Source organism: Diaporthe citri (genome assembly GCF_014595645.1).
Source record: "Diaporthe citri strain NFHF-8-4 chromosome Unknown scaffold_1, whole genome shotgun sequence".
Taxonomy (NCBI): domain Eukaryota; kingdom Fungi; phylum Ascomycota; class Sordariomycetes; order Diaporthales; family Diaporthaceae; genus Diaporthe; species Diaporthe citri.
Window position 1 is genome coordinate 3,112,627 of NW_025064846.1, and position 25,561 is coordinate 3,138,187.

Here is a 25,561-nt window from a genome sequence, read left to right on the forward strand (position 1 = left end):
TGCTCGAACTGGCCTCACCTTGATTCCCCAATCCGACTGAGCTGCAAGCGCTGTCTTGCAGTCTGAGTCCATATCACCACTACCCGTCCCCCTTGGGCCTGGGGGTCTATCCCTCTAGCATCAGATCCCATCCTCCACTCTTACACCTGCATCTTCTGCTGCACCTTCGAGACATTCCGACCAGGCCTCACCGCTATGTTGTCCCTGGCCTCCCTTCTTAACCCGGCGCCCCCTGGGCCTCCCCCGCCAACTCCTCGGTATCGACCAAGTCCAGGCCTGTCGTCGCCTGCTACATCCTACTCCGACGACTGCTCAAGTCTGATGTTCGAACGACACCTGGCCTCTTCTACAAAACCGACCAAGATGGCCAAGGAGTCTGGAGGTTTCGTCAAGTCCAAGGCCAAGGGCATCGTCAACTTCCCGCCCTTCGAGAACCTGGACGAGGGCTCACTTCGGGAGATCAAGAGATACCAAGTGTACCCCTACGGAAAGATCCAAGAGTACTGTCGACATATCCCCTACAACAGCGGCAAGAAAGACTTCTACGAGAAGACGGGCCGCGAGAGCTTTGAAGGTAAGATATCCCCAATCACCAATCACAAGCACCCTTGCCCCTCCAGGACTCGAGGCTTACGGTCGCCATGCAGTGTTCCAGTACATCTTCAAAGTGCCTGGTGATGATTCCGAATACACCGTTATGTGGGACTACAATGTTGGCTTGGTCCGCATGACCCCCTTTTTCAAATGTTGCAAATACTCAAAGGTGGTTTTTCCCATCCCTCCCTGTGTCTTCCCACGCACACAAGGCTGACCAAAAGCAGACGATGCCGGCCAAGATGCTGAACATGAACCCTGGCCTCCGCGACATCACTCACAGCATTACCGGAGGTTCTATCATGGCCCAGGGTAAGCATTCTGTATCTGATCTATGATATGGCATTCTACACCCACAATACTTATTGACTGGTCCCCTCGCAGGCTACTGGATGCCCCACGCGTGTGCAAAAGCCGTCTGCGCGACGTTCTGCGCGCCTATTGCCGGCGCACTGATCCCAATATTCGGCCCTGACTTCCCTTCCCAATGCATATCCCCCGACGCCCCAGAGCACGGCCGGATGGCCATCGATCCCGCGATCGTGGCAGAATCTGGGCGTGAGGCCGACATGTATCGCCGCGTGTTTGCCAACGCGAACGCTGTCAATGTCAACGGCCACCTGCCACTCCACCCTCAGCAGATGCACCACTACAGTCACGGTCCGGCGCTCCCAAGCCCAACTAGCATCCCCAGCCCGCGTCTTGCACGCCGCGGTCTGCACCGGCACGGATCGCCATACGACTACGAGAGAGACCGGGTTGACTTTGGTGGGCGGGTGTGCTTCAAGAGAGGCCTAGACAGTCCGCATGCTACTGAGTCGACCCAGAGATCCAAATCGTACCGGAGACGCCCTCCTTGCCTCACGCACCTCACCACCGCAGCATTCCGTACTCGCCAATGTCACCGCCGCGGTCCAGCGGCTGGACGGTCGCAAACCACCCGGGACATTCCCACTCGTCGTCCTCGACGTCGCCCAACAGCCACCACCACAACTTCGGCGAGGACTTCCTGTACCCGGGCGGCCCAAACCCTTTACTTAGCGCCATACCCCGTTTCAGTAACGCCAGCAGGCTCGATCACTACCAGACCTCGCAGAGGTTCCCTCCCGTCCCCCGCACCTCGGCGGCATGGACCACATCGAAGCGGCCGGCCCCCGAGCCGGAGGCCGGCCCCGAGTTCGACTATGACGACCAGAGCGAGAACAGCCCGACAAACACGGTCACCACAGCGACGTCTCGGGCCTCGGGAGGCCGGGAGCGGGATCACAACCGGGGTCGAGAGGAGGAGCTTGTCCCATCCTCGGTGCCCCACGCCGCCGCGACCACCGGCGCCGAGAAGAACGCAGCGCTGCTGCTGATGAACCTGAGCGTGAGAGACCACCGGGAGGTCCGGTGCCGCGACGAGAGGGAGGGCGGTGGCAGCAAGGCCCCGGAGGGCGACCGCGTCCCGCGGGGCTGTGGGCAAGAGTCCATGTCCATGTCCCCTGTGTCGGCGACGCCGGATGGACATAGAAGCAAGAGACGAAGGGCAACCTCCATGTAAGACTAACTCGGTGTTTTCTTTCTTTGCTGTTTTTCTCTCTCTGTCTTTCCTCACCATCTCTCTTTTCCCAAGCATTTCAATCGGTCACTCAGGGAATGGCGTTTTGAACTGGGGTGGGTTTCCTTATTGTGTTTGTCTCCACCGGACCATGGGTCACGGACGATAGGAGTTGATACCTTTTTCTAGGGATTTCCAAGAACTTAGGCCTGGCACGCCAATTTGGAAAATGTTAGCAGATGTGCGCGTGCTTGCTCTCAGGGGGTCCACACCACCACGCCCGTAGCATCTGTTAGGCAGTCGGCACCAATAGACACATAACGCAGGGCACATTCGTTCTTAATTCTGTCTGCTAGAAGCTCGGAAGTAGCAGGCCGATTTGTGACCTAATCGCCGCTCTTACAATTGCCCTTGACGACGAATGAATATGTCTGCCACAACTAACCCTTTGCCGCCCCGCCCTCCTTTGCCTTTGCCTCCTTAAACTGCTTCACCCAGGCGTCCGCCTTCCCCCTGGGGACCACATAGATCTTGACCACCCCGTCGACGACCTCGACGCTGTCCAGGCTCAGCACCTTGAGCAGGGGCACCTTCTTGCCAACCTTGACCAGGCCGCCCGCCGCCGTCTCCATGAAGCACTCGACCGTGTTGGCGCCGTACTCGCCCTCGCGGTCCCACGGCAGCGGGAACACGTAGCCAAAGTGCTGCACGAGCGCCTCCCTCTCGTTGAAGGCCTTGATGAAGTCGCTCTCGTAGTGCACCGGGTACAGCACGGCGGGGAAGCTGAGCGTGCTGTTGAGGTCCTCCGGGTCCGGGACGAGCTCCAGCCTCGCGTCGCCCATGTCGGGCGGCGTCTTGCCCGCGCGGACGGTGATGTTGCGCTCCTTGAGCGCGCCCGCCAGGAACGCCGCCCGCCGCTGCAGCGTGCGCTTCTCGTCGGCGGCGGCCTGCGCCTTCCTGTCCAGCTCCTCGGCGCGCGCGATGATGTCCCTCGCGACGGCGCGCAGGCTGGCGTTGTCGCCGTCGACGCTCAGCCCGCCGGCGCACGCGTCGTCGGCCTCCTGCACCCGCCCCACCGCCAGCAGCGCCCGCGCGCTGCGGTACCACGCCTTGACGTTGCGCGGGTTCAGCCGCAGCGCCGCGCCGCAGTCGAGCCAGCACGACCGGTAGTTCTGCAGCTCCAGCTGCACCGCCGCGCGGTTGACGAGCAGCGCCTCGAGCACGGCGCGCTGGGCGGCCGCCTCGGCCTCGTCGTCCCCCTTCGGGTCGCCCTCGCGCGGGGCCTCCCCCTTCTCGCGGCGCTTCTCCTCCTTGGTCACGACCGCCACGCCCCGCCCGTAGAACTCGACGGCGTCGCGCCACCGCCGCTGCTTGAAGCACTCGTTGCCGCGCTCCTTGAAGTCGGTGGCGTTCTCCAGCGGCGTGCCCTCGTAGGCCAGCGCCTCCAGCGCCGCCACGTCGTCGTTCTCCTCCAGCTCGGTCATGAATAGCGGCGACTTGTTCAGGTCCTCCATGATCTCCTCGGCCGTCTTGCCGGCCTGGCGCGCGAGCTGGGGCGGGAGCTCGGGCGCGGCGACTTTTGGCGGTGATGGGCCTGCTGGGGCTGCTGGCCCTGCCGCAGGCGTTGGCGAGGTTACATCTATAGGTTCTGTGCCTGTGGGGTTTGTCGTTGGCTGTGCTTGTTGTGGTGCTGCATTTTGGTCGTCTGAGATTTTCAGCAAAGACTCGGTCTTGTCCGTGATCTCTGTGAGTTGCACCATTTTGGAAGGGTGTCAGCTGGACGAACAATTCGTCCCGCGATTGGCTTGGAAAAGGCAGACAGATTGCACTTGTATATGGTTTCCTTTTCTTTTTTTAGGACTTGATAGGTGGGGGAAGTTATGCACAGCAGTTGAAATGGATCGTCGATCTCTCATGTGAAGTTTCCCCAAACGGCAGCGCAAGTTGAAATTCTTGAGGCGGGGCGGCCAGATATTTCCGAAGGTTTGGACCAGCCCAATGATCAGAGACTACAAGGCGGACGCATGCGCGTGATCTTTTTCAACTGAATCTCATGGCATCTCCCGTTAAAATGCAAATGAGGCTTCATACACAGAAAGACTGCTGATCTCATACCGTGGGTGCTGATTTTTGCCGTCCGTCCTCACTCAGAGACTGCTTTAATCCCTTCCCCTCGGGCAAGACTCATAACCCGGGTTAGGCAGGGTGCATGGCCGGGATGGCCAGGACGGCCCGACTGTTCTACTGTATCACATCGGCACCTCGGGACCCGATTTCACTTTTGACATACCGTGTGATGGTCAAATCCCAAGGCGCAGGCCTCGTAACCAAGATTTTTGCGATTTGTCTGTTCTGAAAAGATACAGGTCGACGTTCCTAACTGCTCTTGGCACGTTGTTGCCTGTTCCACCCACAACCATCCGTCCCCGCGAAATGGGGGACCTCGTCACTTGATGTGATCTGACCGACGCAAAGTCTCTTTCTCTGGCCATATCCGGGTTGTTTTGGATGGACAATGAGAACTCGTCACATATGCGTCTCCCGAAAGCCTATCCTCACTCCAGCCTCGCCTATTGCATCGATGTCTGAACTCGCCGATGGACAGGAGGCCGGGTATGGGCCGGACACCAAGCATACAGAAAATAATAGTCAGTCTCACAAATGCAGTGCACATGTTGATTCTGACGCCGTGTCTTTATGGTGCTGAATTAATTTGATACAAGGTCTGTCTATGCTAGGTATTGTGGTATCCTTCTTTTCCCAATCCATGCAAGACACCAAGCGCCAACGCCAGGACCCCAGGACCATCCACGCTACAAGCAAAACCCAAGCCTGAACTCCTGGACACCAAACACAGGTAACATGCGCCGCCCATGTTGACCGTCCTAAGGAAACGCCATTTCTGTGACTGGCCCCGTCTTTACATCAACGTCAGGTTCACAGAACCCGCGTGTCCTCCATCACAGCATCTACACTTTTTAGTGTTCCTCCTTGGCTCATTGCCGACATCTCTCAAGCAGAGACGCTCTTCCCCGGTTCCGGTTCCAGAGATATCTGCCGATCCATTAATAGTCGTCGTCAGAGATGTCCACGACAGACACAGTCGCCTGCTTCGACTGGGTGCGAACCAGGGCCTCCACTTCACAATAAACGTGGTCTTCGGCCTTGGTCCTCTTTACGGCGAAGCACTGGACAGTCCCAACAAGAGCCGCTGCCGCACTACCCCACCAAGCCAGAGCAGTGCAGTCCATTCTGCTTCCGACTGTGTAGAGGTACCCGGCCACGGGCGGTGCAACCATCCGGCACGCCGCACCAGCACTGGCTGCGAAGCCGTTCACTTTTCCAAGGACGGATCTGGGTGCCGCTTCCTTGATTTGGATGAGCAGAAGCGGGTAGACCAGGATGGAAAAGATGTTCCGAACGGTCAAGTTGAAGTAAATGGCGGGATACAGTAGGGACTCGGGGACCCAGACGAGGAAGGGCATCAAGAAGTAGGCGATAGGGTGCAGCATCGTGACAATGATGAACAGCCTGAAAACCCCGATCTTGTCGGCGGCGATAGGGAACACGACGGCCTGGATGAAAAGAGCAATAGCACCGTTAACAGCCACTAGAAATCCAAGTTAGTCTGCGGTCCCCGAGAGACGAGAAATGAAGTCTGAGATTTTCTGCGCGCCCAAGACTTGCTGCCCGAGACGGTCCAGAAAGTGTGCCAGAGATGGTGGATACTTACTGATCATTCCGACCGTGGGTATCGACAAGCCGAGTCCGCCAGGGAAATAAAGCAAGCTCGATGGGACGACGGAGCTGATGGAGTCGACCACAGCTCTGTCATCCTCAAAGAAGATCGGAAGCAAGTGATCAAAGCACATCGCATGGTACGTCTTCAGAAAAGTCAGCACCTGGCTCCAAACAGGACGTTGTAGTCGCAACTCACATATATGGACAGGCTAATAACCACTGCCATGATGCGCTTGTCGCAGAAGATGTTGAATGACGTCTCCTTCTCCAACTCTTGCTCTGGCTCCGTAGCCTCTGGACTCTGGGTCAGGAAAGTGCCGTAGGTTTCCGACCTAAGGTCCACCGCAGGACGTTTGACGGCATCCGAGGTCTCTCTAAGAGGCGTCTCCTCAGAGACGTACGTGTCTGCCGGGAGCATTATCCGCGACTGCATGCCAGGATGCGTCTCCTCGAGCAGGACGTAACCCAGGATTATGCTGACAAAAAGAAGAGCGGCGCAGATGAGGTTCGGCAAGAGGTAAGGGAAGTGGTCGAAGAGGCCTCCCTCAGGAAACGCGTTCGGCCACGATTGGTGAGGGTCCGAGAATGTGCCACCGACGCACGGTCCTACTATGGTCCCTATGCTCCATACGAAAGGCATGATGGAATAAGCCCTCGCTTCGGTAAGTTAGCATTCGGGAACATCTTCGTCCAAGGCGAGTCGCCGCTGAGGTACTCACGTTCCTGGAGGGAATCAGTCATGTATCACAAATTCTCTGCGCAGGGGAGGACTCACATGTTCAGGCTTCGTCACAAGCTCTCCAACCATGGTCTGGATGACCCCGATGTTTCCATTCAAGGCTCCGCCAAAAACACGCCCGGCGAGGGCCACCCAGATGTTGTCGGCAAAGCCAAGGACGATCATCGAGATCATCGTACCAAGGCATCCCAACAGAAGAACGGGCTTTCGTCCAATGCGATCACTCAAACCCCCCCAGTACATCCCCATCAAGGCCTCCGCCAGAGCGAAGGACGAGATAAGCAGGCCAGAATAGGTGGATGCATCTTCTTCGTTGCCGACCTTGAAGCGCTTGACGAGCTGCCATGCATATGGGAATATGGAGGTGAGGGCGATGGGCTCGGCGAGACGAACAATAGCTAGTAGCCTTCAGTCAGTCTTGCACATGAGGGAACTTGTGCCCAGGCGGCGGTGAGACTGTTTACATACCAAGCAGGAAGAGCTGTAGAGTGGGAAAGTCGTCCGGATTACGGGTTGATCTCTGGGTTGTTAGGGTCATTGCTTCTGAAAGTTGGTCTCAGTCTTACGACTCGCAACACAACACTTAAAGCAGATGAACAAAAGTACAAGTGCAAAAGTGAAGCGTCGCTAGTAGGGCAGCAAAAGTATCGCTGATTGTCCCTATCTCTCGACCCTGAAAGATCGCGGAGAGCAAAAAACAAGGTGGTGCGAGTGAGTGGACGAGTGCCCGCAACGAGTGGGACAGGATGCCGCTTTGGTTGATCGATATGTATATATGTTTGTACTTTTTACTTTCGACAGCTGTGAAACAGACAGTGCGCAGCAGATGACAAGTCGTGAGGAGCAAGAGAAGAGCAGGACGGCGGGCAGTCCGTGAAGGAAAGAAGGTGTTGGCGAAGCAGCAGCAGCGAGCGGTGGGAGGAGGTAGATATTTGTGTCCTTGGTGTGTGAGCCAGGGTCGGCGTGTTATATCCGTGCACTGATAAGGAAGAAATTGTAAACACACAGCACAAGGCAGGGCGGAAGCGAGTGCAACGGGGCGAAGTTACGGTCAAGATGATTTTCGTCTGTCATGGGCTGGTCTGGTCTGGTCTAGGAGCAGGTTGGCCTTCGCTTCCAGTCCTAGTCAAGTGCGCGGCCGAGAACGGATGACACTGGTGGTGCTTGCCCATCCTGTCATGCCCTGCCCACGCCATAACACAGTGAAACTTGGTTAGTCTACAGTATAGCCTAGAGAGAGGGACACACCAACGTGTACGCCCGTCGAAAAGAAGCGATATGCATGCTGGGGAAGGTGCTCGGGTTGTTGGAAGGATGCAAGTGCCCCGACTTCCGGCGCCAGCATAGCGGATCGACCATGAGTGGGTCCTGCTTCGGGATACGCAGTGCTGTGGAGCAACACTGCAATTGCCAGAACCAGGGAATGTTCTCGCTCGCTCGCTCTGCATCCTGCAGGGGTGCCATGAGATGCCACGAGACGCCAAAAAACTGACGTCCTCTTGATCAACTTCATGTGATAACACTGTCGTTTCTGCTTTCATATTTTACATTCCTCTAGCGTATCCACACGTGCAGCGCCGGAAGAAGGCGATACCAAGCGAAGCGAAGCAAAGCGAAGGAAAATCTGTATGTTCTAAACTGGGGACAAGCAAGACTGAAATTGCGCCTCGTGTCCTCGGACGACTCCTCACAGCAACACCCAAGGCCACTCGGCGACTCATCGGACTTGCCTGCGAGGGGAGTATTGCGGCTCGTGATGCAGGTCTGCAAGCGTCTGGAGCGGTCGAAACCTGCGAAGCGACAGGGCGACAGTGCAAGGGTGCGGTGTATGCACGTTACATCACACCGGGGTGGCACAGACTTCGGGAAGTAGCGAGCATCCTGGGCCTTGCCTGGGCCACCAAAGGCCCTTGCCCCATCCGGCCCCACGTCAACACCAAGACATGGAGGGAGCTCCCATGTCTCACGTCAAGGGCCGCGTTCGTCCCCCAGCGCCTCGTGCATGGCGCAAACCACGACACAACGGCACTTCCCATCATATCGGGAGGGCACGCGAGCCATCCCATAAACAATAGAGAAGAGATGTGAAACACGCGACGATCGCCCACACAACGCATGCAATCAACATCCTTCGTTTTTCCACAACAATCGATGTTGTCGACTGTTGTACGGTGTGTATGCACCACAAGTCCTCCTCGGCTGTCGGTGCGGCTACGGCTAAACCGTACGAAGGCGCTACGCACCCGTTCTCTGGAGTGGCTGGTGACCCTACTCCTGAGTCGCATCTCTCTCTCCGTGTGCCCGTGTATGAGTTGTCCCCCCGAAACATGCTCATCTGGGTTTGAAGATTGTCTACTCGCTCCAAGTGCATTGATGTCCTGACCCAGGTATGACGTCGAAGGGTGCCGATGAATGACTCTCCTTGGGCAAACCTCACCCAGTGTGCTCTGCTCGCAGTCGGCCGATCGCCTGCAAACAACAGGCGCAGTTGGACGGTGAGTGCCCGAGCATGGCGGGTGACAACATGATCAATACTGTCCAGAACTGTGCAGTCTGCATTGCAACACCCGGCGAGTGGCCCACCGCAAAAATTTGCAGATCGAGGCGCGCTAGGCCGATCAACAATCGACGCAGCATCAGGAGCCCCCAGGTCTCCGGGGCTGCATGGCTCCATTGGGGGATTTGTGGTCCACATGTCCGGTCGGCTGAAGTTTGAGTCCAAGTCCTGCCATGGCACTGCTGCGAGGCCAGTCAACGCAAAACCACATACACTAGGGCTTCGCGGCTCCGGAGTGCAGAGGCTCTCACTTCTTCCTGACCGCCCTGCGCCCCGTTATCCGTCGTCTGTCACTGGCCACGGCCCCCTCCCCCTCAGACCGGTGGTTATGGTACGCTTGGGAAACCGGCAAATTTTCGACGCCTCCCGCGGTGGCTAATGTGCCTTGGTGCATCCCACCTCGGCAGGCCGCAGCTGCACGCACAACCCCAAACCCGAACTTCCTTACTCGACTTGCATGTGGCTTGCTCAACGGCGCCGTGCTTGTTTAAATTGTTTGTCTGTTGAGGTCGCACAAGACCACACATCCTTGGGCAATGATCGCCGCCCGTTGAGCCCGAGATAACCACTCCAGATGTGGAAAGGATGGCATGACGGTGTGTCCCTGTCGCGTCTTCAGTCGAACAAGATCGGATGTCTATGCGACTGTTATCGAGTGCATCGAGTGCATCGCGCCTCGGCTGTCATGCATGCAGGGCGAGTGCACACCTCCGCGGTGTGCCCAGGACACCGCCAGCAGCGGCCTATCAACGACGCCTGATATGCCCACTTTCCATGGGATGTGACCATACCGTGTGTACGGTCCGGTCACCCACTTTGAATCGAAATTGGCCGGAGGACGGACATAATTTCCCACATGCCGTCTCCTCCTCCATCGCCAATGCGGGCAGGGTTTGGTGCTGCCGTTGTCGCTCTGACAGGGCTCTGAGCTCTTCTGATTGCGCTAGCTTCTCCTGGGTTCTGATGGGTAAACTCTTGCTAGTGCAAGTTTCTCGGGGGAAATACTCCCGCCTCTTTCATTCGGAAGTGGGCCTGAGACGAGCGTCCCCATCACCAGAATGCTTCACACTCCAGACCATTCATCCCATGGTCGTCTCTTTTGACTTTGGGCGGACCAGGGAACGTCCATGAAGGGTCCAGATAAATAGCTTCTGCATCTGGAACGTTGAAATGGAGGCTGAAAGATCCCTGCAGCTCAAGTACCACCCGACCCGTCCTTCCCCAGACTAGTATGGGGCCGCGCCGTGGGGGTCCTCTGGGATTGTCGAATTACAACTCCGCAAGACCTCACCAGAACCCCACGAGCCTGCTTTCGTGCCTGAGCACGCAATGTCGACCAAACAGATAGCTTCTTTTGTTCAAAGATCCGGCACGGGTAGACCCGCGTCCCCCTTTTTCTAGAAGATGTTATATAAATACCCCAGCAGATGTATATTCCGACGATGGGGCTGACTGACGTCGGACTTGATGCGAAAGTAGCATCTCATAGTATGAATTGTTCTACACGCGGCTTCCATGGATCCCACTATCTTTTCTAGAGAGGGGACTACTCTAACCAGACTCATTCTACCAGATTCATCTGCAATGCTCCGTAGAAGTATACGCAAGACATACTAGATCCCTCCGCAGGCACATCTGCTGTCGCCTAACGCTATGAAATAGTATTCTGATTAAATTATGCACCAAAAACTGGGTCGTTTGCGCTGTGCAGTACATTTGGGAACGTGTCCACCGCCGCATCGAAAGTGTGAATTGAAAGCAGCATTGAACATTTTTGACAACACTGCTTTCTGCACGCAAATGACCAGCAGATCGACCGGTTGACCGGCAGGTACGACGGAAATCCCCCAGCTCCAGAGCACAGGAATTGTTGCCCGGTGAACATGTGCCAGTTCACGACTGGCCAATCAAGGGAATCCGAAGTCCACGATGACAAGCCGAATAGATGGAGGCTTTAGAACCACGTCGTGTCTGTTGATGTTGAAGACGACATAGTTGATGAATGTGGCTTGAGCGATGCATAATTAACGGGGAAAGGCTTCAGGACAGTGAAGGGCCGGATACGGTTGACAGTTGAGAGATTTAGCATATCCTGATTTACTGACCACTAGGCTGCAAACCCAATCACTGTATGAGAAGAACATGGAAGTGTTAGGAATAGGTAATTAGACATTTGAGTCTGGCTTCTCGGGATGGCGTGGCTTATTGACTACTGAGGCCTGGGAAAGAGCAAGATCGCTTATGTGGTCGCCGTACGCACCCTAACTGCTTACAAGAAAATGACAGAGGAAAGTATTTTTCCTTGGTTTCTACTGCCCAAAGGGCCATCTATTCAATACCCTAACATCGCAGCATCAGAGCAAATTCCTAAGTCATGTATCAAAGCCACAGTCACGACAGAGACTGTTGGTAGGTCTCTCGTACATACAATAATCATATGGGAAGCAATCATGTATTAATATTGTTCTGTTTAAGTTTTAAAAGGCTACATGCCTTAAAGGGGATAATTAAAGTAGCCTTTTAAGTAATAAGGATTATACTTACCAATACTTATAGTTTTTCTCTTTTTTTAATAAGTATATATAATCCTTATTATAATTAGCCTTAAAATTATAATTCATTATATATTAAATATATATAACCTTTATTATAAAAAAGCATTGCTAAAAAAGCTTAAAATTATAACTTATAAGTTTTAAAATAAGTTTTAGCAATCCTTATTATTATATTACTTTTTAAACTTATAATCTTTATTATTATATTATTTCTTAAATATTATACTTATTATCCTTAATACTTAGCTTTTAAAGTTGCTTTTTTATAAAGATTATTAACTTTTATGTAAAGGCCTTAGTTTTAAATTTCTTCTTTATAAAGGAAGTTAATGCTTATAAAGTTAATGCTAAACCCTTTAGCTTATATTTATTTTTATTATATACCTTTATAATGCAAATATTATTATCTTTATTCTTACTTTTATTATTAAAATATACTTAATATTGCTTTAAATTATTTTTTTAGCTACTTTTTATCCTTTTAAAATTAAGCATTATAAGTAATTTAATTATTTATTAGTTTTTTTTTTTACTTTTTATTATTCTTTTTAATCTTTTTAATGGTTATTTTTTGCTTAAGTTGCTTAAATAATGGCATATATTTCTTAATAAATCCCTTTATATATAAGCCTTATATGCATTTATTAATGGTTTAATATAAAAAGTTTTAAAGCTAGGTTAGCATAGCAATTTAATCTTTTAATAGTTAAATTTTTTTAATTTAATATATATAAAAGATATTTAGGATTAAAATTTTTATTAAGTTATTTATTATAAAGATTATAATGATTTAGCATTTAAAATAATGGTTATCTTAATGATTTTCATTATTAAGGATATTATATAGTTTTGTATTAAGAGTTTTAATGCTTTTAATATAAATGCATAGCTTTTTAACTATATTATTAAAAAATATTTACTTATCTTAATATTAAAAGTTATTAATAATTTAAATAATAGCTATTATAATAACGTTATTTAAGAAAAATATTTTAATTTAAGCTATAATTATAACCTTTAGCTTATTAATTTTAATAATTTTGCAAGAGTTAATCTTAGTAAGTAGCTTGTTTTTTTTAATGCTTAATATAAGAGTGAAGTTAAAGGCGGTTTTTATAATTTTTATTAAGATTTTATTAGCTTGGTTTTAATTATTTTTATTATTAGTAATAATTAAATTGCTATTAGTATTAAGTAAATAAGAGTTATTATTATTAACATTCTTATTAATATTTATTAAATAAGCAAGTAGATAAGAGTTATTATTATTAATATCCTTATTAATATTTATTAAATAAGCGTTATTAATAATAACTTTGTTATAAGAATTAATAAGATTAATAAGCTTATTTTTATTTTTATTAATTAAGGTAATTTTAGCTCTTTTTATAGCTTTAGTAATAATTTTAATCTTTATCTTATTACTTAATGGGAATATAATTATAATGTTTATTTTATTAATTAAGGTTATAATTATAATGTTTATTTTATTAATTAAGGTTATAATTACGAAGCTTATTTTATTAATTAGGGTTGTAATTGCAATGTTTGCAGGGAAATCTTGATTTTAATTAAGGGTTGCGATAAGGTTACCTTTAATACTAGTTATATTAATGGCAATTATAATAATGATTATATTAAATATATCTTTAGCGCGGAAAGTAAATGTAATATTCGCTAAATAATCCTGTTTATTATTATTATTCTTATAAGGCATATTAATAAAAGTATTAAATAACTTTTATAAGTTATTATTAATATTTTTCATTATAATAAAAAGAAAAAATTTTTTATAAGAATTTAGTAATTAAAATAAATATTTATAATATAAAACTTTATAATTATTATATAATAATTATTAATTTATTTTTTAATTATAAGAAAAGTTAATAAGTTATAAATAAATTTAATAAAAGTTAATTTTAATATTATTACTAATAAATAATAGTAAAAGGTAATAATAATAATAAGGTTAACTTTAAAATAATAATTATTAATAATATTAATAATTATAAAGTTATCTTTATATATAATAAGGTATTAAAAAGGTTTTAATTAAAGTATAAAAGGTTAAAGTTTATATTAAGGGTTTAAATTTAAAAAGTATAAGGTTTTGTAATTAGCGGCAATAAAGTTAAAAGGAAAAGGTATTAATGATAAGTTGCTCCTTTTTTAATAGGAAGGGGTTACTTTAAGTTTCTTAATTAACTTATTTATTTATATATAAAGCTTATTATTATTAATAAGCTTTTATAATATAGTATTTAAAGTTAGTTTTATTATTATATTAATAAGGTTATCTTTTTTATTTATTTACCTTATTTTAATAATTTTTCTTATCTTATATAATTTTTATAATAATATAATATTAATTATAAGGTGCTTTTTCTTTATTATTTTTAGCTTTATAAGGCATTTATATAAGCTATATAAGTTTATATAAATAATTAAAGGTATATTTAGTAATAAAAGTTATTTTATGGTTATTTTAATTATTATAGCTAAGGAAATTTTAATATTTACTTTATTTATTATGCTATAAATTTTACTTACTAGCATGCTTTAAGTAATATATTTATACTTTATTAATAATTAATAGAAAATATTATTTATTATTATAAATTCCTTAGTTTTTTTATAAGTTTTATTTATAAGAATAATAATATATTTAAATTAAGATATTAAGTTTTAATTATTTATAAATAATCTATTTATAAATATAAAAAGTTTTATTATTTTAAGATTTAAGGGTATATACTTAATTCCTTATATAACGTTGTTTATTTGCTATAATAGTTATATATTTAGGCTTTTATAATTTTCTATCTTTGGGTTTTATATTTATGCAGTTATTAAAAGATTATATAAAGCTTTTAGTTAATAAATTAAAGTTATATATGCTTTATAGGCTTTTTATTTAAAGTATTTTTAAGGAGCGTTTTTAATTATTATATTAATAAGGGTAAGTTTATTGGCTTATTTCTTTTATTAAGTAGTAATTAAGTTAATGGTATTTATAGTTATGCAAGCTTTATTATAATTTATTAGGTTTTTAGGCGTTAGCTTTTATTTTAATTTTCTTTATAGTTTTATAGCTTTTATTTTAATTTTTTTTTTATTTTAAAATTTTAATATAGATAAAATTAATATATTGTTTATTTATATATTTATTATCTTAAAGGGTTATGTGGGCTTTATAATTATTAAATAAGGATTATATATAAAGCAATTTATCTTAAGCTTTTATTAATAATATTTTTAATATATATTAAATTAGTAAATATTGAATTTTGCTATGTTATATAAGGGTTAAATAATATAAATAATTATGCTTAAAAAGTATTTATTCTTTAATTCCTTTAATAGCTTTATAAGGATCGTTTTATATAATTTTAACTTTACTTAAGGGTAGGCTTTAGTAATATCTTAAAGTATAAAAATTATGCCTTTTTCTTAAATTAATAAGGGGGTAAATATAAGGATTATTTATTAGCTTATTCTTTAAATAATTAAGCTTTATATTAAAATTAATTTTTTTTATTATTATTATAACCTTAAATAATAAATTAAGATTTTTTATAAGGTTTTATGGTTTTGCTTTTTACTTTTTATATTATGTAGAATTTAAAGAGATAATGTTTATTATATTGCTTTGCTAATTATTTTTTAGTTTAAAAGATATCTTTAGTAATAAGGTTATTAATTTCTATTTTATTAAACTTTTTAAATAATAAGCTTAATATTATAATAACTTTATCTTGTTTTAGTTTAATTGCTAGGTTATAGTTTTTATTTTCTTTCTTTAAGATATATAATATAATAATGTAGTCTTTTGTTTTTAGTAATGGTGGTTATATAATAGATTGTATTTAAGGTTTTATGGTTGGGTTTTTTGCTTATAAGGGTTGCATTTTCTTATTGTTATTTTAGTAATATAATTAAATAATCATTAATTTAAACATTGCGGCTCCATTTAACATATTTAAGGTTATATTATGGCTATTTATAATAATAACCTTGTATAAACTTTTTTATTTTTATTTTTTATATGTAAATTTTGCATTATAGCGAATATTTCATATTGAAAATAGGTTTAATCTTGATATTTAATGCGTTTTGCACTTATTATTTGGTTATGGTTTTTCATAGCATCTTTATGGCCTTTAAAATAGCTTTTATTTGCTTTTACGTTAATAGTAATGATAGTAATTTATATAATACTTATAGGTAGGCGTTAAAGATTAAGAGCGTAAGGATTAATTTATTTAATTTAATAATATTATTAATAGCTTTTATAGCTATTTATAAAATAGCATTATTATTTATATTATTATATAGTTTAATATATAGGATTTTATATATTTATTTAAGGGCTTAATGGTATTTCTTAACTTTTTTAATAAATTAATATACCTTTATAGGGATTTATTTGCATTTAATTTTTATTATTTATGCCTTTAAATGGAATTTTAAGGATGCAAAGTTTATTTCTGCGTTATATTTAATAATATTTAATAATTTTTAATATATATTGATTTAAAGCATTTATAGTGTTTATTATATGGTCTTTATAAATATAAATTTTAAGAATTTCGCTTTTTAAAAAGTAATGGCTTAGTTTATAATATAAAGGATTGGATATTTGCTTAAATATATTATGTTAATTAAGATTTTATAATTAAATTTATAATTATTGCATAATGTAAATTTAAAATGCTTATGTATGGGTTTGTTTATTTAATAATGATAATATATCTTCTTAATTTTTGCTATTGCTTGTTTATTAATATTTAAATTGCTAGCTTTTTTAAGTATTTAATATAATTAATTTATTAATGGGTATTTAAAGTAATAATGGAATTTTCTTATTTTTATCTTTAAAAGGAAATATATAGCATTAATAGTTTAATTTAGAAAAAACCATAAGTAACCTTATTTTCTAAGTATTAGTATAATAATTATATTATTAAAGGAAACTATTTTATTTATAATATTATTATAATATATTTAAAGCTAATTTATATTTATTAGGTAAAGTAGGAATGGGGTTTATGTTTAAATAATATAAAAGTTAATATAATTAATTAAGGTAGAAATTTTTATTATGTTAAGTAAATTAATAATTATTTTATTATTAAATTTAACTTTAGCTTTTTTTGCGGCGATTATATTAATTTAATATTTTGGGTTTTTTTATTGTAATATAAGAAATTGCTTATGTTTAGCTATGGATATTAATAATGCTTTAATGTTTAATAGGATTTTTTAAAAATAAGTTTGGTTATATTTATTTTTTAAGATAAATTAGCTGGCTGTAATGATTATTTCCATTTAAAAGACATTATTTTTAATAATTTGGTATATAAATGCTTTATTAGCTAGGAAATTAATATTTATATAATAAACCTTCTTATTAAGTCTTATTTTTATAATATAAGTATTGCCATTATAATTATTATTTTAATTTTATTTATTTTTATATTTATAAAATTTATCTTTATTATTTATTTTATATTTCTTAAACTCGCTTAGAAAAGTATTAAAGTTATTATTATAATCTTTATATTTATATTATATTAAATAAGTTTTTTTTGCTAAATATTGCTTATTAGTTAAATATTTAGTTAATTAGCATTCTTTTTTTTTATAAATATAATATTTTTTCTTTTAAGGTTATTTTCCTTTTTTTTATAAGCATTATTATTATAAGCTTTATAATTAATGTTATAGGATTTTAGCTGCTTAAAGCTTGGATAATTTAAGTTTAATTGGTTAAACCTTTAATTTCCTTAAAATGCCTAAGATTGTAATTATTATTCTTTTTTTAGCTTTTAGTTATTATATTTATAATTAATGTAATATTAATTTAAGACTTTATTTATAATGTAAATTATAATTACATAGCTAAGCTATGTTTTTATTATGGATTTTAGGTTTAAAAATAACTCTTTGCATAGTTAAGCTGGCTTAAAAAGAATTATTTTTAGCTTAGGAACTTCTTTATAAGTTTTAATTATTATTATTTTTAAGTTATTTTCTTTAGCATAATTTCAACTTAATGCTTATTAGCAAAGTTATAGCTTATTAAATATTAAATATAAAATCTTATATAGGTTTTTATTTAAATTTTATATTCTTATTTTTATAAATATTATTATTATTTAGTTTATATAATAATATTAATAATTAAGGTTTATATTAAAATGTATCTTAATTTTAAGGTATGCTATTATAAATATATTAGTTTAATTTATAAAATAAAAGTAATAAGCCTTGGCTTAATTTTTAAGCATTTAAGGAAAAACTATATAAAATTAACTTAATTAAATTTTAATATAATAATAAATATTAAAAAATATCTTTATTTTATTATTTAGTAAATTATATAAATCCTTAATATATTTATAAGAATTATTAAAGATTTTTATAAATTATGTTAACTTTGTTAAATTTAAATATTTATTAAGAATATATTATAAGGGAAGAGTTTTATATAAGTTATACTTTTTATTTAATAAAGGTATTCTTAAAGTAGCTTAAAATTATGCTAAGTATAATATATATCTTTAGTATAAGCTTTATTTTTATCTTTTTATTAATAATAATGGGCCTTGTTAGCTATATTAGTTTTTAATGGATTGCATTATTAAGTTTGGGTTTTATAATTGCATGCTTAAAGCTAGCGGCGGCGATAAATGTTGCCTTAAGGATTATCCTTTTAGCGATTATTATTATTTAAAGCTTGCTTATAATACTTATGGGTTATGCTTATAATTGCTATTTTTAAAGTTATATATAATATTTATTTATGCTTAATTTTAAGGTTAATAAGGCATTATAAAGCTTATTATTAATTTATTTTAATTTTTCCTTAGCTTAAGTTATAATAATTAATTATAATGCTATAAGTTAATTATTGCGTTTTATGTAAATGCCTTATATTTAAAGGAAGACTTTTAAGTATTATTAATAAGGATTTGGCAATACTTTAAATATTGCTTATATTTATATTGCATAGTTTTTATAATAGGTAATAAAAAGGTTGTTATTATAAAGATTTTATTATATATAACTTGTTAAAGTACTTGCTAAGTAGGTAATTAGGTATTTTATTAATGCTTTTTATGCAAAGGTTATAAACTATAATTTTAGGTTAATATATTTATAATAGGCTAGGTTAATTAAAATTTAAGCAAGTATTTTATTAATTATATACTTTTTAATAAGAGTTGGTAGCTTTTTAGCATTATTAGCTATGCTTATAAGTTTTTATAGCAAATGTTATAAGGAGTAAGCTGTTAATAAAATAGGTAATGTTTAAGAGCAAGTTGATAATGGTAGTTTAATGGTAAGTAAGTTATAGTTATTAAAAGGAAAAAGTTATTGGTTTCTTTAGGTTTTAAAAGTTAGGGCTTTTTCTTATCGTTAGGTCCTTTTATATTAGCTAAAAGCATAATGCATAATTTGCGTTTGCTTATAATATAGCGTTGCATTAGCTTTAGTAGTTGCGATAATTGCAAGCTTTGTTTATTTAGTAGTTGCAATAATTGTAAGCTTTATCCGTTTAGTAATTACAATAGTTATAAGCTTTATTTGTTAATAAAACGAAGCTTTATTAGGTTTTGCTAAATCTTAAAAAGGATTTGAAAATGGGTTTGTTTTTAGTAAAGTTTTGTATGTAATAAATGCGTATTTCTTAAATAATAATAAATATGTATATAGATATTATAAGGAATGTTATTTAGTTTATTTAATTTTTATAATATTTGCTTAAGGAGTTTAATAATATAAGGAGGCCTAAAGAAGTAATTATTATTATATAATGCTTATTAATAAAGAGGATATGATTTTTGGGTTAGAAAAATCCTTGTAAGGTTGCCTCTTTTACCTTATTAATTTATAATACTTATAATTATTAATTAGTGTTAATAGGTTTTTTGTATGTATAATAATTATATGGGAAGCAATCATATATTGATATTATTTTATTTAAGTTTTAAGAGGCTATGTGCCTCGAAGGGGATAACTAAAGTAGCCTTTTAAATGACGAGGGTCGTACTTGCCAACAGAGACATCGCTGAATCACTTCCCCTCAGTCCAATATAGTCTTCTATATGCAAAAATGTTTTGCCCAAAATCACACCAAGATTTGCCCAGATGATGTAGTTTATCCGTCCAGCCGTCACCTATATAACTGGATATACAATGCTTTCAGAGTCAGCCACACACCTGGCAGAACTATAGCCGTTTCATTGAAGACAGCGCATTAGAATTTGAAAAGAATGAGCTATGTGAAATTGTTTTCCAAGGATAGACTGCCTTGCAGTCGAAACCCGGCATCACAGAGATACGCGGGCCTGGAAGCAACTCGCTATGTCCTCAGCATACGGCTTGTTGTCCTCAACAACCGGCCCAATCCGCACCCACTGAACACTTGCTATTAGATCAGTAATAGGATGTGCTACGTGGTTTCACGCTTGTGCGCCTCGCCGGTTGCCTGAACGCGAGAAAAGTTGTGCTGTTTACGTGAATTTCGGTTCCGAAACAATGCTGCATTTCCACAAGACGCTCAGTTTTAAGATAAATATAGACAATTACGGAAAGTAATTAGACAAAGTTTGTTCTGTCTATTGTATCTGGCTGGCAAGACGCTTAGTCTTGAGGCAAATGTGGACAATTACAGCAAGTAATTGTAAAAATTTTGTTCTGGTTTTCTTTTTTTTTTTTCTGGTTTTTTTTTTTTTTAAAAAAAATTCTTTTTACATCTAGCTGGGGAATCTCCCGCGCTTTTTTCGCCGCATCAAACTGCCGACTTCAGGAATCCTACTATTTGTTGCCATTTGATTCAGAGACTTCGGTACTTAAAAAATCAAACCACATGCGAGTCGCTGGCCCCTCAAGCCCATACACTTATGTGTCTTTCTCTCCTCAAGTGCCCGACGATCACGACTAGGCTGAAGGGCGGCTCTGCTACAACCAAGTTCTGGAGGATTACAGGACCGGCACTTGGCCACTCTTGAATGCCTGATGTAGAAGAAACTTGGATCTAAAAGGTGCTAAAACCAAGCCCGCCCTGGAGCCTGGAAACTGCCCAGGTGAGTTTGCTTGCCACTGCCTGCCTCCAGAAAATTGACGAATTACTTCCCAGTATTTGAGTCCCACCGGATAGAGCATTACGAGTGCACGATTGCATGTCAAATGAAGGCTCAAACGCATGTCTATATGATTGGTCTATAGTCTTGTAGTCAAGCACACAGCCCAAAGACACACCTTCTATGCAGGTAATGTCTAATGCTTGTACTCCATCTTCCCATCGCCAATCACCTTCCACACCTCCTCCACGATCTCCTTCTGGCCGCTAGGCGCACCCCTCACGGCGAGATAGACCCTCGAGTCCAGCGGCGGGTCCCAGTCCCCGGGGTTGCCACTCGCAACGATGCCGCCCGCCTCGGCGAGGATGCACCAGCCCGCGCAGACGTCCCAGGCGTAGCACCCGCCCTCCCAGTACAGATCCAGGGCCCCCTCGGCAACGGCACAGAGGTTGAGCGCCGCGGAGCCCAGGTTGCGCAGCGAGTGGACCATGGCACCGCCCGTCTCCTTGCTGGCAGCGAGCTTGCGGAACGTCTCGACCTTGACGTCGAAGTTGGGCCCGTCGCGGCTGGACCCCCACTCGGCCGCCACGAGCGCCGTCGAGAGGTCGCCCAGCGGGGGGGCCTTCTTCCCGTCGCCCCTGCCCGACGCCGGGAGCCGCACCCGCTCGCAGCCCTCGCCGCCGTCCTTGAGGATGCCCCTTGCGGCCAGCGAGGCGTTGCGCTGCGCGTAGGCGCCCTTGCCCGCGATGCCTGTGTACAGGAGGTCCTGGAAGGGGTTGTAGACGACTCCGACGCTGGGTTTGCGGCTCACCGCGAAGCCGAGGGAGATGCACGCATTGGGAAACCCGTGGATGAAGTTCGTTGTGCCGTCGATTGGGTCGACGATGAAGGTTGGCTCGTCGGTGATCTTGGTCTCGCCCGCGACGTATGTCTCCTCGCCGACGAAGAGGAACGTCGGGTACAAGGTCTTGAGGCGTGGTGACGTGTTTCTCGACGGCCTGGTCGGTCTCGGTCACGATGTCGACAGCTATGGGCGAGAGGAGGGAAATTAGTTGAGACTCTTTTATTGAGCAGTCGTGAAAGCGGGGAGGGGTGGGATTGTGGTCTTACAATTCAGCTTCGTGCCGGTCGAGATGCTGTTCGGGTTGGCCGCCATTATCATAGCTCCCGCCTCGTAGGCGATGGCCACGAGATCATCGTGGATCTTTTGCAGGTTGATGTCCGCCATCTTGATTAGTGATTTAATCCTGTCAAGGCGGCCTTGTCTTGTGGTTGCAGCGTGGACCTGGTAGTAACGCCATCTCGTGAATGTGGACAGGGAGGAAGTTGTGGAGGGGCATGGAGGCGCGTTATATGGAGGGGCTCGGCTGCTATAACGTCAGTGGGCCCACTGAGGGGGGTTGAGAAGTCCCCACGCATAGCATAAGCATCGTGGGGGAGGACCCTTGGCTTTATCAGATGCCAAGCATTCACTGCGATCCGTCCTGGCGGATTTCAGGGTTGGCATAGGCATGGATGATGGTGTTGCATGGGCACTTGGCTCATTTGACCCTGGATATGCGCAGCTGGATGGACGGTTATATGCGAGGATTTGGATAGGCATCCTGTGTCTAGGAATAACAACGGCCTTGCAATCAGAAAGAATGGTCTTGGAACCTTGAGTGTCAAACAGCCAACGAGCATGCCAACTTTTGCGTAGACAAATCAATCAGTCGTGAACATGTATAGAAAACCCATGTCTCCGAACCCCCCTAGTCCACTTCCCGCTCCGCGTATCCTAACCATGATCGTGTACTCGTTACAGGTCCATGAAGAGTCCCCCTCCCCACACACCAGCGTTGCAGGGCCGATCGATGCCTCTTCAGGCCTTTGGCGAGCCCGCCTCAGCGTCCTGTAATCGATGTTGTATATCCTTGCCTCCTTGCTTCGGTCAAGTCTCGCTTTCAAGCCTGACATAGTTACTGCGCCATCTTTGCTACCGCCCTTCCGGGCCCGCGATCAGCCCTCGGTGACGAACACATTCAAACGTTCTCCCGGAAAATACTCCTCCTCTCACTGGCGTTATCATCACGACGCTCGCCCTCCATCGGCCTTGGGGAAACTCCTCTCAAGCTGATGTTGGACGGTTCAGCGGCGTCATCGTCAAATGGGTTCCGTCCGTCCCTGCTGAGCGTCCTGCCCCTGTCTCCGTCAAACCCCCGCGGCGTGGCAGCCAGGTTCATCGAGTAGCTCTCGGGCTCGCTGGCACCCCGGTAGGCGGTGTTCTCGTCATGGTGTGACGGCCGGCCGGGGCCTGGCTGGTGCAGCCCCAGCTCCTGCTCCTCGTAGTAGCCTCCCGGCCCGTAGTGGTCCGCCTCGTTGCCGACGCGCGAGTCCCAGGCCTCGTCCGGATCGAGCGGGCCGAAGCCACGGCGTGTTGGTGCTGAGCCGGCGCCCTCGTATGCGCCGGCGGCGCTGCGGTTGTTGCGGTTCTTGAATTTGCGGATCTGGTCGTTGAACCACCCAGAGACGCCTCCTGGTGCCGGAGCCGGGGGCCCGTAGGGGGACGGGTCGGATTTGTGGACGAAAGGTAGGAAGGAGGTCAGGGATGGAGGAGGAAGCTGTGTAGATGTCGTGGTCAGCGTTGCGCCATTGCATAACACGTGGAGGGCGACAATGGCAGGAAGGGTGAGTAAGTGATGCTGCTACGAATGCGACGACGTACCCCAAGCTTCTTAGCCTGCAGCCTGCTGTAGAAGACCCATCCGACACCGCCGACGACAGCGAGCACGACTATCGTGATAATGATCGCCCCAGCCGTCCCGACCATATTGGTTGTCTTGACGTCGTGGCGTCCTCAGGTCTCGTCGCAAGGCGGACTTGGCGCTTATGGTGGTCAAAAGAAGTGCAGCACGAACAGCTGAAGCAGTCGTCGAGCCGCGAGATGGGGAGCGAGGCGGGGGATTGCGCCTATTCAGGTAGATGCGATCGACTGGTTGATGTCGGCCTCGGGATGCACAGCTGACATTTGATGCGAGTTGTGCTTTTGTTCTGTCGCGTGAGATTCCTCCTTCGGTAAGGTAGGTAAGATCCGGGGAAATGTTTGGCAGACGGATCGTTGCTGCTGAAAAAGAGTCGGGTTGGACAGGTGCTCACGCAAGGGGAAATCCCTGGGCGAAGCTGAGAAGGTGTGACGCTGGTCGTGCCGCAGAAGCTCCGTCACCGAGCAGCTCGCTTGGGGAGCGACCACTCCCGTCGCTCAATCACTCCATTCGCTCGCTCGGCCGCCTGCTTTTGGGTGCCATTAGGCTGGGTCTGGGGTCCGGAGCACCTGAGAGGCTGTGACCTCAACGGCGCCTTACCGCGGTACCAAGGTTTCCTGAGGCCCACCTGGGTGGGCTGAGCACCGGCAACCCACTGGCCCAAGCTTCCGCTAAGAAACCCAAGCACTTGATTTATGGTGCCAGCCCTCACTGCCTCTCCAGCTGCACAAGAATGGCTGTGAGCACCGCATGGCCCTGACGATGTGTGGATGTTGTCCAGACCGACTATCCACTTACTACCATGACGGCATGCTTCCCCCAGCTTATTTCTGATGGCAGTAACTCTACTCTTCCTTTGAGGAATATTAGTTACGAAAGGTGAGGGAAGCGCTTTAGGAAAACGCTGACCCACACATGTCGCAACTATCCTGAATTTAACCTCCCAAACAAAGTATAGCTAGTTTAATTAGTAAGGATCATCGATAGAGTCCCCAGGAGACGACCAGTATCGAAGACATTGGCCCTTCATTGGGAAAATCGTCCCCACGTGGCCTCGCCCGAGTTGCTGGTTCCCAGCAGGTTATCTACTTGAGCAACTTGGGGATGGATCACCAACATTTCTCACACGAGTCAAGCCAAGATTCAAGTCACACGAGTCCGACTCCACAGGGAAGAGACTGTGAAGAGATCATTTCAGGTTGAGCAAGAGCGTGATTGAAGTCTCTTTAATATAACAAGACCGCGTCTCATTTCTCATCAAAATGCCTCAATATATGCAGTATTTGTACAATAGAAACGTGCACGCTGCGCCATACTATGCAAGTGCCTTGGCTACGCAAAGCAGGAGGCCCAGTCCCCACCACTCCTCGCGAAGCTCAGGCTGTCGACGAACTTGCCCAGCGTGCACCGCCCGAGCTCGTCGGCGCCACAGCCCTGCAGGGGCGTGACCCGGTCGTTGACCAGGACCCGGACGAGCTCCTCGGCGCCGGCGTCCTGGCACGTCATCTTCTCGACGTACATGCGCGCCGCGAAGGGGACCGTCCACGACGCCGCGTAGCCCCCGGCCTGGCCCGCGGCCTGGCGCGTCGTGTTGGACAGCTGCGCCGTGGCGTTGTACAGGCCCAGCGCCGAGTATATCGCCGTCATGTCGTTGTCGTGGCTGAAGTCGGCGTAGAGCGTCCTGTTGAGCGGGAACGTCGCGGCGCTGCCGTCCAGCGTGCCGTTGGTGGACGTGCTGTCGACCACGGGCTGGCCCGTCAGCCGCGCGATGAGCTCGTTGGTGAAGCCCACGCCCTGCGTCGGCCCCAGCGGGTTGCCGTTCGAGTAGCCGTACCACTTGTCCAGCGTCTGCAGGTAGTCGTAGCTCTTCCACTCGTCCGCCGTGAAGAGCCCGCAGAAGTCGGACAGCTTGCCGTTGACGTCCGCGACCGTATTGAACGGGCACAGGTCCATCATGGATATCGTGTCCATGGCCGAGAGGTTCGCGCCGGGCAGGTTCGCG

The 25,561-nt window shown here is 43.8% G+C and overlaps 6 protein-coding genes across 6 annotated transcripts; 1 reads left to right on the forward strand and 5 right to left on the reverse strand.

The window, feature by feature from the left end:
- Positions 1–363: 363 nt before the first annotated feature.
- On the forward strand, positions 364–2,137 carry INS49_000830 (uncharacterized protein; the record flags this gene model as incomplete). The annotated part of the gene is made up of 5 exons (XM_043161665.1): positions 364–574; positions 648–721; positions 822–906; positions 979–1,362; positions 1,422–2,137. The coding sequence occupies 5 exons, from the start codon at positions 364–366 to the stop codon at positions 2,135–2,137; spliced, it is 1,470 nt and encodes a 489-aa protein (XP_043030171.1).
- A 437-nt stretch (positions 2,138–2,574) lies between these two features.
- INS49_000831 (uncharacterized protein) lies at positions 2,575–3,894 on the reverse strand (the record flags this gene model as incomplete). Its single annotated transcript, XM_043161666.1, has 1 exon — positions 2,575–3,894. The coding sequence occupies one exon, from the start codon at positions 3,892–3,894 to the stop codon at positions 2,575–2,577; it is 1,320 nt and encodes a 439-aa protein (XP_043030172.1).
- Positions 3,895–5,199: 1,305 nt separating this feature from the next.
- INS49_000832 (uncharacterized protein) lies at positions 5,200–7,152 on the reverse strand (the record flags this gene model as incomplete). The annotated part of the gene is made up of 6 exons (XM_043161667.1): positions 5,200–5,744; positions 5,868–6,018; positions 6,072–6,528; positions 6,591–6,598; positions 6,651–7,012; positions 7,083–7,152. 6 exons carry the CDS (start codon positions 7,150–7,152, stop codon positions 5,200–5,202), a joined length of 1,593 nt encoding a protein of 530 aa, XP_043030173.1.
- A 13,862-nt stretch (positions 7,153–21,014) lies between these two features.
- INS49_000833 (uncharacterized protein) lies at positions 21,015–22,046 on the reverse strand (the record flags this gene model as incomplete). Its single annotated transcript, XM_043161668.1, has 3 exons — positions 21,015–21,785; positions 21,835–21,845; positions 21,929–22,046. 3 exons carry the CDS (start codon positions 22,044–22,046, stop codon positions 21,015–21,017), a joined length of 900 nt encoding a protein of 299 aa, XP_043030174.1.
- A 793-nt stretch (positions 22,047–22,839) lies between these two features.
- Positions 22,840–23,627, reverse strand: INS49_000834 (uncharacterized protein; the record flags this gene model as incomplete). The annotated part of the gene is made up of 2 exons (XM_043161669.1): positions 22,840–23,418; positions 23,523–23,627. The coding sequence occupies 2 exons, from the start codon at positions 23,625–23,627 to the stop codon at positions 22,840–22,842; spliced, it is 684 nt and encodes a 227-aa protein (XP_043030175.1).
- A 1,264-nt stretch (positions 23,628–24,891) lies between these two features.
- INS49_000835 (uncharacterized protein) lies at positions 24,892–25,530 on the reverse strand (the record flags this gene model as incomplete). Its single annotated transcript, XM_043161670.1, has 1 exon — positions 24,892–25,530. One exon carries the CDS (start codon positions 25,528–25,530, stop codon positions 24,892–24,894), a length of 639 nt encoding a protein of 212 aa, XP_043030176.1.
- Between the last annotated feature and the right edge of the window lie 31 nt (positions 25,531–25,561).